This window comes from Equus caballus, chromosome 11 (assembly GCF_041296265.1).
Source record: "Equus caballus isolate H_3958 breed thoroughbred chromosome 11, TB-T2T, whole genome shotgun sequence".
Taxonomy (NCBI): Eukaryota; Metazoa; Chordata; class Mammalia; order Perissodactyla; family Equidae; genus Equus; species Equus caballus.
Genome location: NC_091694.1, coordinates 58,806,868 through 58,820,847, shown reverse-complemented (window position 1 = coordinate 58,820,847; position 13,980 = coordinate 58,806,868). Strand labels below are relative to the sequence as shown.

Here is a 13,980-nt window from a genome sequence, read left to right as displayed (position 1 = left end):
GCTGTACTTCTAAAATATTTAAAAAATTCTGCCAGTTCAGGGATTTGTGGAAGATGGAGGAGGCAGTGGAAGCATAGTTTTTGGGTCATTCTGAATCCCCGCATAAAAACAGAGTAATTAGATAGCAAAAACAAAAACCTAACAACAACACTTACAACAAAACCAGGCAGGTGGGATACATAATAATAGCTAATGTGGAGGTTTCTTCAAACTATAACTTACTTGAAGTACAGCTATATTAAAATATTCCAACCGAAAGGAGACAAATAATTAGGGCAGGCTCACAGAGGAAAAGTGACTGGTCTACAGACATACGAGTAATTTACATTTTAAAACGCATAATAAGAGACACTGAGATGGAAACTTTCTCAGATCCCTTGATCATTAAACATTCCCAACCCGATCTTTCAGAACACTTTTCCCCTCATGAGATTAAAGCAATAATTTGATAAAGTTTAAGAAAAGGAAAATGAGAATTGAAATGACATTTCATTTTTAAATGTTTTCTTTGGCTCAAAACTCCTTCCTTTTCTCCCTACCCTGGAGAGTTTGGTTATCAATTGGTACAAATAAATCCCCAAAGGAATCACTAGCCAATCAATTCCTCAAATAGCCGAATTCTAATCAGTTACGACACCCTAGTGGAATTATTAGGAAAAGTTGGTCTAGGGAAGTCTGGAAGATGGCAGCAACAGAGTCCAACACAAAAACAGACAGAGAAACTATATAGAAAGACCAACATCCCATGACAACATGTGCAAGAAAACTGGGTGAAAACCCCAAAATACAAGCAGATGGGGACAAAGCAAAAACAGCCAGAGGACCTATGTGTTATAGGTGTCTATGTGGGAGAAAGAAAAGGAAAACAATCTGATAGACCCCTAAAGGGCCAACAGCTCCACTGGGAAGTATGGTGGGCCAATTCAGGAACCACAGCTGAGACTAGAGGGGTTTTGCCGTCTCCAATAATGAGGGAGTACAAATCCCTTCAGGAAAGACTACAAGAGCCCCATGCTGGGAAGAATCTGCTAGGAGGAGAATAACATGCTTTATTTCATAAATCAAAAATATTAAATTTGTGTAACAAAAATACAAAACTGAGTACTAAGACTCGATGGAAACATAATAAATATTTGTTCAATGAATAAATGAACCATTTTCATCTGTGATTATAGGTGCACCTAAGGTCTTTCTGATGCAACACAGGAAAAGCTTTCAAACTTTCTTTTTTTTACTATTACCTACAGAGAAATATATCTTTGTGACTCAGTATTTGTTGTTAGTGCTGTTGATTTATTACCTCAGGCAAACTATTTACCCTCTCTTTGCTTCAGTTTCTTCATTTACAAAATAATAACTGTATTTATGCTGCAAGGTTTTCTAGAAGATTAAATGAGCTTATCCAGGGAAATGCTTAGAACATTGTAGTCAATAATAGCAGCCAATAAATGTGTGCTGTTGTTCTTGCTTATATTGTTATTCAAGTCAGAGTCTAAGAATTTGGGTCCAACATATAACAGAGAAAGTTTTCAAGTGAGCTACATCAGACATAATAAAGTACTCTGAAAAAGAGACTAGAAAGGGATGTGTTGGATTCCATGTTCATAAAAAGTTCTCTTAATCAATAACCAAAAATAGGCATTTCATTTTTGCCATAGCTTCAAACACTGCTTACCTATGATATCATTTCTCATTGCTTCTGTAATTGGTATTGGTTTAGCAGCATCTGGAGATATATATTTGGTAAAAGTATTCACTGCATCTTGTTCTATACCTGCAAGGGAAGAAGAGGACAACTTCAGAAATCAAAAAAGAAATTTGTCCCAGTAGCGGACTGCATCCATGAACAGCACAGTTTCTGTTTGCTGTGCGCCCAAGCACACACACGGGCACAGAGAAATAGATATATTTTACAAATAAAAATATTTAACACAAATGTAAATATACATAGAAGTATATTTAGGACAAAGTAAGCCTCCATCATAATGTTGTTTTCACTGTTTGGTTCGTGGAACAGAGGACTTACATGTGAATGCCCTCCTCCACTCCTCATCTAAGCTAACGAGCTCCTCATTAGCAATTATTTACGCACGTCCTCTTTCCATGTCACTTCTTCAAAGTCCCAACTTGAAGGACTTACACAGCAATATAACAGTAGGAACTCAAAAATTATTTATAAATGTACATTTGAAATATTTTACAAAATGATTTTACATTCATGAACACATTCATTTGACCTTCAACAACCCTGGAAGGTTAAAACAATGAATCTCAAATTTTTACTCTCAAAAATTATTGAGGACCCTAAAAAGCTTTTGTTTATTTAAGGTCTATCTATGGATATTAAAGTATTAGCAATTAAAATGACGGGGCCGGCCCCCAGGCCAAGTGGTTAAGTTCGCGCACTCCGCTTCGGTGGCCCAGGGTTTCACCCTGGTTCAGATCCTGGGTGCGGATGTGGCTCCGCTCGTCAGGTCATGTTGAGGCAGTGTCCCATATAGCACAACCAGAGGCATTCACAACTAGAATATACAACCATGTATGGGGTGGGGGCGGGGGGTACTTTGAGGAGAAGGAAAAAAAAAGATTGGCAACAGATGTTAGCGCAGCTGCCAATCTTTAAAAGAAAAAATTAAAATGAGAAAAAATTATTGACTCAGTTAAAATTAACAATACTAAATTTGTTAGACGTTAACATAAACATGAACAATAACTATTTCCAAACTGAGAAAATCAGTGAGCAGGCATTGTTTTACATTTTTCCAGCTCTCTGTCTTGATAGCAAACTGTTGGATTCTCTTATCAGCTTTGGCATTCAATGTGTTGTGCTATTTTGTTTTGGTTGAAGTATATTGTGATATCGTGATATAACAAGAAATACATATACGGTCTTCATCCTGGCTCCAGGCACAGAGCTTCTAAAGCCCTTGGAATTTCCTGAGTGGTAGGGGCGAGAGGAGCATCTTTTGTTATTCATAACAAGCCCCTTTCAACCATAAGAAAGTTTATAGGAATGAGGCAACTCTTGCAGAATGGAAGTGGTTGCCAAAGGAACCAAGAATGCGATTACAGAGTTGGAACTTTGATCCCCACTCCCCAACCTCTACGTAGGGTAGAGGGGCTAGGGATCATCAAGTTAATCACCAACGACCAATGACTTAATCAACCATGTCCACGTAATGGAAACATAAAAACCCTCAATGAAGTGGCTCAGAGAGGTTCTGGATTGGTGAAGGCATCCATGTGCTGGAAAGGTGGCAGACCCCAACTCCACAGAAAGAGAAGCTCCTGCACTTGGGACTCTTCTGGACCTTGCCCTATGTACCTCCTTTTCATCTGGCTATTCATTTGTATCCTTTACAATATCCTTTAAAATAAAACAGTAACTGTAAGTAAAATGTCTCCCTGAGTTCTGTGAGCCATTTTAGTAAATTACTGAACAGGAGAAAGGGGTTGTGGGAACCCCTGCTTTATAGCTGGTTGGCCAGAAGTACAGGTGACAAGTTGGGACTTGGAACTGACGTCTTAAGTGGAAGGCAGTCTTATGAGACTGAGTCTTTAACCTGTGGGATCTGCATTAACTCCAGGTAGTTAGTGTCAGAATGAATGAAACTATAGAATACCCAGTTACTGTCCAAAGAGAATTGGAGAATTGCTTGGTGTGGGAAATCCACACACTTGGTGCCAGGAGTGTTGTGAACAGAGAAATGGTTTTTATATACATTAAGAAAATCCAGCCTCAGAAATGTGTAGTTGGGAAAAGCAGTATTTTAATACTTTTTGAGATAACTGTGGATATATTCTTCTTTGATACTACACCAAAATTTGACAAGTGGTAGTTTCTTAAAGGTTAGTTAGAATGTAGAATCTGAAACCATATGAATGAATTTGCTGTATGCTGTTACATTAAAATCCACTGATCTATCTCCCATAAATATGGGAAATGGTGGCCATATTTTACTCATAAATGATTTTACAGCATCGTATATTTTTGAAAATATTGGTTCACTGACTTATGCAGATCTTCCAAATGTTGACACACTGCGTCACAGAGTGTAAAAAAGAAATCACATCATTACTATCACCCACGATCTTATCAGAACACTCTTTAAAGTTGTCAAAGCAGAAGGTGGTGAACGCAAGTTTTCCAAAATTCTAATTTTCACCTGAAAGCTTCTGTTTTACCACTGGGCAACAAACAAATACTGTCAGCTGTTTTCCTTGAAATGACAAGGTCACTTCATTCATTTCTAAGAAAATGTCTGCCAAATACCCACGTGTGAATAACCATGGTTTGTCTATAGTCATTTTTTGAATAAAAATGGTATTCCATTAAAAAAGCAGCTAATTGAGCTCACAAAAACAATCAACTACACAGTACTTTTCCTTAGAAAAGTCGTACACTTCAGCATGCAGAAGTGCTTCTGCATACTTTCCGTTTCATCACACATTTTAAAAGACATGTACTCAAGGGTTTGGATTGAATAAAGCTAATTATCTACTTCTCCAAAGACATCCTTAAGTAAAACTGGCACTTGGTGTTACTGGGAGTATACGGCAGCATACAATGACTACTAGTATAATTTGGTCCAGTGCCAGCAGGTTTTCCCACAACTGCCTTTGCATCATCATGACAAATGTCAACACAGCAAAAAAGACAACATCTTAGAATTACTGTGGAAAAAGTTTTGACCACATGGACTCCCTTGAAAAAGTTTTCAGGGGCCCTCTATGGGTGCACAAACCACACTTTGAGAATCCCTGGGTTAGCAGAATACATCATTATGGCTATTTTTATAGAAAACTTACGTACAAAAAACTAAAATGACTTATTTGAATCAAGAAAGTGCTGGGGTGGGGGATCGGGCCAGGGAGAAGCTAAAGTATTGAGTTTTTGTATGCAAGTGGCCTTAAGTTATGAGTTTAAAAATATTGTTAAGCTGTAAGATGGTCTATAATAAGCCCCACAATGAAAATACCTATAGAAGATATGCAAAAGAAAATGAGAAAGGAATCAAAGAATGTTACTGCATAAAAACAAGGAAACACAATGGAAGAGAGAGAAAAAGAGGGAAAAAGAACCAAAAGACTCTCAGAAAACAATTAACAGATGCAATAGTAAATCCTACGCTATCAATAATTACTTTAAATGTAAATGCTTTAAACTTCCCAAAAGAGTGGTTGAATGGATTTTTTTTTAAAAAAAAGATTGGCACCTGAGTTTTCTTCTTCTTCTTCTCCCCAAAGCCCCCCAGTACATAGTTATTTATTGTAATTGCAGGTCCATCTGGTTGTGCTATGTGGGACGCTGCCCCAGCATGGCCTGATGAGAAGTGTCATGTCTGCACCCAGGATCCAAACCAGTGAAATCCCAAGCAGCCAAAGCGGAGCACGTGAACTTAACCACTTGACCACGGGGCCGGTCCCAGTTGAATGGATTTCTAAAAACATAATCAAGATCCCACTATATGCTGTCTATAAGAGACTCACTTTAGATTTAAGGACACACATAGGCTGAAAGTAAAGGGATGGAAAAAGATATTCCATGCAAACAGTAACAAAAGAGAGTAGAGAGGCCCATACTTCTATCAGACAAAATAGATTTTAAGTCAAAAACTGTTACAAGACACAAAGAAGGACATTACATAATGATAAAAAGGTCAATCGACCAAGAAGATATAACAATATATGCACCCAACATCAGAGCACCTAAATATATAAAGCAAACAATGATAGAAATGAAAAAAGAAAGAAATAGCAGGGCAGGCCCAGTGGTGCAGCGGTTAAGTTTGCACATTCCACTTCGGTGGCCCAGGGTTCACCGGTTCAGATTCTGGGTGTGGACTTATGCACTGCTTGTCAAGCCATGCTGTGGCAGGTGTCCCATATATGAAAAATAGAGGAAGATGGGCACAGATGTTAGCTTAGGGACAGTCTTCCTTAGCAAAAAGAGGATGATCGGTGGCAGATGTTAGCTCAGGGCTAATCTTCCTCAAAAAAGAAAAAGAAAGAAACAGCAATACAATAATAGTAGGAGACTTCAATATCCCACTTTCAATAATGGATAGAACATCCAGATAGAAAATCAAAAAGGAAACAGAGGACTCAAACAGCAGCACAGACCAAATGGACCTAATAGACATATATAGAACATTCCACACAATAGCAGCAGAATACACATTCTTTTCAATACATATGGATCATTCTCTATGACAGATCACATGTTATGTCACAAAACAAGTCTTGATAACTTTAAGAAGACAGAAATCATACCAACCACATTCTAACCACAGTGGAATGAAACTAGAAATCAACAGCAGAAAGAAAATTGGAATACTCACAAATATGTGGAAATTAAACAATATACTCTTGAACAACCAATGGGTCAAAGAAATCAAAAGAAAAATCAAAAATATCTTGAGACAAATGAAAATGGAACCTACCAAAACTTCTGGACACAGCAAAAGTAGTACTAATAGGGACTCGTATAGCTACAAGTGCTTACATTAAGAAAAAAGATCTCAGAGCCAGTCTCGATGGCCTAGTGGTTAAAGTTCGGTGCACCCTGCTGCAGTGGCCCAGGTTTGGTTCTCAGGTGCAGAACCACCCTACTTGTCTGTCAGTAGCCATGCAGTGGCGGCAGCTCACACAGAAGAACTAGATGGACTTAACAACTGTAATATACAACTATGTACTGGGGCTTTGGGGAGGAATTGAGAGAATTCTTTAAGAGCAAACCTGCTCTAACAGAAATGCTAAAGGAAATTCTTGAGACACTCATGAAATGATAACAGAAATAATAATGTTACCAGACCAAACATGGGTCCCTTCTTGAGAGTTAAATCAAACTGCCCAGGAGTAGTTGTTTCACAAAGTACGATTTTTATTTGCAGCATGAAGCAAAGAAAAATGGAGACCATAAGGAATAGTTTCACAAAACTACGGTCCCCTGAGCATGAGGAGGTAGGCAATTTGATTTGGGGTAGGAGATGAGTATTCAAAGGGGAAGTTTCATCCTCGTATGTAGAGGTGGGCATAAGCTTGCACATGCATGGTCTAAAATCATGCTTCTGCATATATCACATGACCTAAAAATGGCTGCTTTGCCCTTCCCAGAGGAGGGGAATATACAATGTTAATGAGGGCAAGTTACTTTAGTACAATTTTCAGCCTATCTGTGCAGTTGCCAGTCTTGTGGCTGTAGTCTGGCCTGACTGGTCCAGTTCAGTGCAACTGGGTCCACAGCAGTTGTTGCTTAGAGCTTCTTCCTGGAACACCGCTAAAAACCACATAAGCTCAAGGCCCCAAGATGTTAGATAAAGGAACACCTACACCTTGCAAGAAGACAAGAGAATTAGGTCTAACATAAAAGTTAGATTTTTAAGCTGGGCAAGAGAAGTGGGCTAGGGTCCATGTCTGGTGACAGTAGCTGAAATTCAGGAATGAAGGAAAAGCAACAGATATAGCAATTGTCTGGTTTAACTATAACAGATCATTTTTCTTCTCTCAAGTTTTTAAAAATATGTATGACAGTTGAAAGCAAAATTTATAACACTGTCTGATGACTCCATCAACGTATGTAGATGACAACTACAACATGTAAGTTGTTTACCCTCCATAAAGGGACCTATGTGGTAGTAAGGTTTCTACATACCACTTGAAGCAATAAAATATTAAGTAGACTATGAAAATTATGTATATTATAATCTCTAGAGACCACTAAAAAATCTACACAGGGATGTAATCAAGAACTCAATAGGGGCCGGCCCCATGGCTGAGTGGTTAAGTTCACGTGCTCCACTTTGATGACCCAGGGTTTCGCTGGTTTGGATCCTGGACACCGATATGGCACCACTCATCAAGCCATGCTGAGGAACATTACATAGCGATAAAAGAGTCAATTCTCCAAGAAGATATAACGATCCTAAATATGTACACACCTAACAATGGAGCTTCAAAATACACAAAGCAAAAATAGATAGACAAAGTAGAATTGGAAAAATCCACAATTAGGGTTGAAGACTTCAACACTCCTCTCTCAGCAACAGATAGAACAAGCATACAAAATATCAGCAATGATACAGAAAAAATGAACACCATCATCAGCCAACTCTATGGAACTGACATTTACAGAAAACTATGCAACAAAAGCAGAATATACATTCTTTTCACTGTACATGAGACATTCACCAAGACAAACCATATCCTAGGACATTTAAAAACTTAAGCCAATTTAAAAAAAATGAAGTTACTCAAAATACGTTCTCTGACCATAATATAATTAAATGAGAAATCAGTAACAGAAAGGTAACAGGGAAAAAATTCTCCAAACACTTGGAAACTAACAACATATTTCTAAATAATCCATGGGTAAAGAGTAAGACTCAAGGAAAATTAGACATTTTATTTTTGCTCAGTTCAAAATATCAGAATTTAAGCAATGTAGCTGAAGCAGTGGTTAAAAGGAAATTTATAGCATTATATGTTTATCTTAAGAAAGAAAGGTATCAAATTAGCATTCTAAGTTTCCACCTTAAGAAACCAGAAAGAGAGTAAAATAAATCCAAGGCAGGCAGGAGGAAAGAAATAACACACAGCAGTAAATCCATGAAATTGAAAACAGAAAAACAACAGCTAAGAACCAATTAGGGGCTGGCCCCATGGCCGAGTGGTTAAGTTTGCGTGCTCCGCTGCAGGCGGCCCAGTGTTTCGTTGGTTTGAATCCTGGGCGCGGACATGGCACTGCTCATCAAACCACGCTGAGGCAGCGTCCCACATGCCACAACTAGAAGGACCCACAACGAAGAATATACAACTATGTACCGGGGGGCTTCGGGGAGAAAAAGGAAAAAAATAAAATCTTTAAAAAAAAAAAAAGAACCAAGTAAATCAAAAGCTGGTTCTCTGAAAAAGAAAAGATAAACCCCTATACATACAGACAAAGGAAAAAGACGACCCAATTACCAACATCAGGAATGAAAGGGGAATATCACTATAAACCCAAGATTAAAAATATAGCAAGGGATACCAAATAATTGCATAAATTCAACAATTTGATGACATCAACAATTCCTTGAAAGCCACAAACTATTAAAATTCACTCAAGAAGAGACAGATAACCTGAATAGTCCTTACCTATTAAAGAAATTGAATTCATAGTTTAAAACATTCTAAAAGACAAAACTCCAGGCCCTTGCAAATTCTGCCAAACATTTAAAGAAGAAATAACACCAACTCATTTTATGGGGTATTACCTTGTATTTTGTATTTTGTACCTTGTATTACCTAGTATTACCAAAACGAGACAAAGGCAGTACGAGAAAGCTACAAACCAATATCATAAACACAGGTGCAAAAATGCTCAAGAAAATATTAGGAAATCAAATACAGCAATATATAAAAAAGAAAATAGTCATACACTGCATAATGACATTTCAATGACAGACCATATATACAACAGCGGTTCCATAAGACAAGTACTATATAGCATAGGTGTGTACTAGGCTATGCCCTCTAGGTTTGTGTAAGTACACTCTATGATATGCACACAACGATGAAATCGCCTGATGACACATTTCTCAGAAACCATCTCATTGTTAAGCGACATATGACTGTACACCACAACCAAATAGGGCTTATCCTGGGAATGCAAGCTTATTCAATATTAAAAAAAATCAATCAATGTAATCCATTATATTAACAGACAAAAGAAGGAAAACCACATAGTCATATCAAATGACAAAGAAAAAACATTTGACAAAATTCAACAACATTCGTGATCCAAACAACAACTCTCAGTAAACTATTAAGAGAAGGAAACTTCATTAACCTGATAAAGGGCATTTACAAAAAAACCCATAGCTAATTTCATACTTTATGGTGAAAGACTGAATACTTTGCCTCTGGAGATCAGGAACAAGATAAGAATATCCATTCTCATCACTCCTAATTGACATAGTACAGAAAGTCCTAGCTAGTGGAATAAAGCAAGAAAAAAAAAAAAAGAATATAAATTGGAAAGGAAGAAATAACACTGTTCCCATTCACAGATGAATATCTATATAGAAAATCCCAAGCAATCTACAAAAAAGCTCCTAGAAGTAATAAGTGAGTTTAGTAAGGTCACAGAATAGAAGGTCAACATATAAAAGTCAATCATATTTCTATATATGAGCAACAAAAAGTTAGAAACAAAAATTTTTTTAAATACCATTCACAATAGCACCAAGAAAGAAATACCTAGATAAAAGTCTAACAAAACATGTGAAGGATCTGTATACTGAAAACCATACAATGCTGATGAAAGAAATCAAAGACCTAAGTAAATGAAGAAACACACCATGTCCGTGGATTCTAAGACTTGACATATTAAAATACAAACTCTCCCCAAATTGACCTATAGATTGAATGCAATTCCAATAATTCCAGCAGGGTTTCTCGTAGATATAGACAAGATTATTCTAAAATTTATATGAAAAAAAACTAGAATAGACAAAATTTTGAAAAAGAAAGAACAAACTTAAAGGACTGATAATATCCAATTTTAAGACTTACTATAAAGCTACAGTAATCAAGACAGTGTGATAATAGTGAAGGAACAGACGTATACATCAATGGAAAAGAAGAGAGTCCAGAAAAAGACCTACACAAATATGGCCAAGGTACAAAGGCAATTCATTGGAGTAAAAGTAGTCTTTTCAATTAATGGTGTTGGAACAATTGGGTATCCATATGCAAAACAAAAGACAAAATAAAACAAAAAACTTGACCTAACCCTTAAAGCTTATACAATATTCACTTAAAATAGACCATATATCTAAATGTAAAATACAGAACCATAATACTTTTAGAAAAAAACACAGGAGAAAATCTTCATGACCTCTTAGATATGACTCCAAAAGGACAATCTATAAAAGAAAAAAAGTGATAAATTTAATTTAATTTAAAAAAGTCCTTTTGCTCTGTTAAGGGGATAAAAAATCAAGCTATAAATCAAGAGAAAACATTTGCAAATCACATAGCCTACAAAAGTCTTATATCCAGAACATATGAAGAACTCTCAAAATTCAACAATAAAACAGACAATCCAATAAAATGTGGAGCAAGATCCAAACAATTCACTAAAGAAGATATACAGACGGCAAATATGCACATGAAAAACCATTCAATATCATTAGTCATTAGGGAAATGCAAAGTAAAACCACAATGAGATACTACTACACATCTATTAGAATGGCTTAGGGCCAGCCCCAGTGGCCTAACAGTTAAGTGTGGGACTCACTGCTTTGATGGCCCAGGTTCAGTTCCTGGGTGCAGACCTATGCCATTCGTCTGGCAGTGGCCATGCTGTGGTGGTGGCTCACATACAAAAAGAGGAAGATTGGCAACAGATGTTTGCACAGGGCAAAACTTCCTCAGCTAAAAAAAAGGGCTTAAAAAACCTCAAATAATCAAAATGCTGGCAAGGAAATGAAGCAAGCAGAACTCTCACATATTGCTGGTGGGGACACAAAATGGTACAATCACTCTACAAAACAGTCTAGCAGGTTTTTTTTTTTTTTCCTGCTTTTTTCTCCCCAAATCCCCCCAGCACATAGTTGTGTATTTTCAGTCATTGGTCCTAGCTGTGGCATGTGGGATGCCATCTCAAAATGGCCTGACGAGCAGTGCCATGACCATGCCCAGGATCCAAACCAGTGAAACCCTGGGCCACCCAAGTGGAGAGTGTGAACTTAACCACTCAGCCACAGGGCTGGCCCCATGGCAGTTTTTTATATAATTAAACACACACCACACAATCCAGCAAACCCACTACTAGGTATCTGTCCTAGAGAAATAAAAACTTTTTCCATGCAAAAATCCGTACACAAATGTTTACAGCAGCTTTATTCAAAATCATCAACAGCTGGAAACAATCCAAATGTCCTTCAACAAGTGAATGGATAATACATCCGTACAATGGAATACTACTTAGCAATAAAAGGTAATGAACTACTGATAGAAACAACATGGATGAACTCCCAATACTGAATTCTCCCAAAGTGCTTTTTAAAATATCAGAGCTTGTGGTAAAGTAAGGGAAACAGTGAGAGGCAGAAATAAGTACAGGCAGTTCCCTTATCTGAAACCTTTGGGACACTATTTTAGACCTCAGAATTTTGGGAGTTTTTACAGAGGTAACGTACCGTGTTTATACATACCATATTAATACCCCAGCAGCATGTGGGACAATACCCCATAATCAAACACATTCATATTTCTGCAGTAAGTTCGTACCAGCTTAGGTCAAGTTTTGTTTATTTTAAAAATAAATTGTGATAGTCAAAGTTGTCTGGATTTCTGAATTGCAGATAAGGAATTGTGGACCTGTAAGAGCCAGTGCAAATCAAGGTGGGCAAAAGTACAAGACAAGGAGGACATTCACCTGAGAAAAGCCACCAACCCCAAGAGACTTGAAGCTTGCACTTTCAAGGGCAGTTCCCTGGGTCCAAACAGGGTAAAAGATTAGCTCAAAACCACGCCGAAGGCCCTAAGAGTTTAGGGCCTGAAAAACCCAAGACAAAAGTTTAGTTTTAAGTGGTACCAGAACAGTAGTGAAGCTGGCCCCAGATGCATGGCAAAAGCAAATGCAAGTACGCTCTGGAATAACCCAATTTAAACAGAATCCTCAAAGGATTCCCACAGATAAAAATCCAAAAACATGTTCAAAGCAAAAAAAAACCACTAAATTACAAGCTACCAAGACTGGGAATCTGAAGAAACAAATGCTGAACCAGATTGACAAAACCTGTAGATACTGGAATTATCAGATAATGAACATACGTTCAATAAATTTAAAGAAATAAAAAAATGAGCTCAGAAGTGGGATGAAGGGATAAAGGAACAAGAAACTAAAAAGTGACCAGGCAAATGTGAATAAAAAATAAAAGAATTTCTAGAAATGAAAAATTCAATAGCTTTTATTTTTTCCAATAACTGTTAGATTAAAAAAATGTAAAAAATTGATTTGATAGCAGATTAGATCCATTTTAAGAGAGGATCAATGAACTAAAAGATAGATCTGAAGAAATCAATCTGAAAAGGCTACATACTGTATGATTTCAACTATATGACATTCTGGAGAAAGGGGAACTAGGGAAACAGTCAAAGATTAGTGGCTGCCAGGGATTAGCGAGTAGGGAAGAGAGGAATAGGCAGAGCACAGAGGATTTTTAGGGCAGTGAAAATACTTAGTATGATACCATAATGACAGACACATGTCATTACACATTTGTCCAAACCCACAGAACGTACATACCAAGAGTGAACCCTAATGTCAACTGTGGACTTTGGGCAATGATGACATGTGCAGGTAGGTTCATCAACTGTAAGAAATGTCCCACTCTGAAGACATTCCATGCACACAGATTGGAAGAATAAACATAGTTAAAATGTCCATTCTACCTAATGCAATCTGCAGATTCAACGCCATCCCAATCAGAATCCCAATGACATTCTTTACAGAAATAGAACAAAGAATCCTAAAATTCATATGGGGCAACAAAAGACCCCGAATTGCTAAAGCAATCCTGAGAAAACAGAACACAGCTGGAGGCATCACAATCCCTGACTTCAAAACACACTACAAAGCTACAGTAATCAAAACAGCATGGTACTGACACAAAAACCAGTGCACAGATCAATGGAACAGAATTGAAAGCACAGGAATAAAACCACACATCTATGGACAGCTAATCTTCGACCAAGGAGTTGAGGGCCTACAATGGAGAAAAGAAAGTCTTTTCAACAAATGGTGCAGGGAAAACTGGACAGCCACATGTAAAAGAATGAAAATTGACCATTCTTTTTCACCATTCACCAAAATAAACTCAAAATGGATCAAAGACCTAAAGCTGAGCCCTGAAACTATAAGGCTTCTAGAAGAAAATGTAGGCAGTACACTCTTTGACATCAGTATTAAAAGGATCTTTTCGGACACC

At 37.3% G+C, this 13,980-nt stretch overlaps 1 protein-coding gene across 3 annotated transcripts in view; it reads right to left on the bottom strand.

Moving 5' to 3' along the window:
• Positions 1-13,980, bottom strand: part of AKAP10 (A-kinase anchoring protein 10) — a 66,516-nt gene that overhangs the window by 30,541 nt on the left and 21,995 nt on the right. For all 3 annotated transcript variants that reach the window (XR_011423526.1, XR_011423527.1, XM_023653599.2), the window contains exon 5: positions 1,676-1,774. Coding sequence is in view for 1 of the 3 variants with exons in the window: in XM_023653599.2 (XP_023509367.2) it covers positions 1,676-1,774 (99 nt within the window). In the remaining 2 variants the exon portion in view is untranslated. The remainder of the gene's footprint in view (positions 1-1,675; positions 1,775-13,980) is intronic.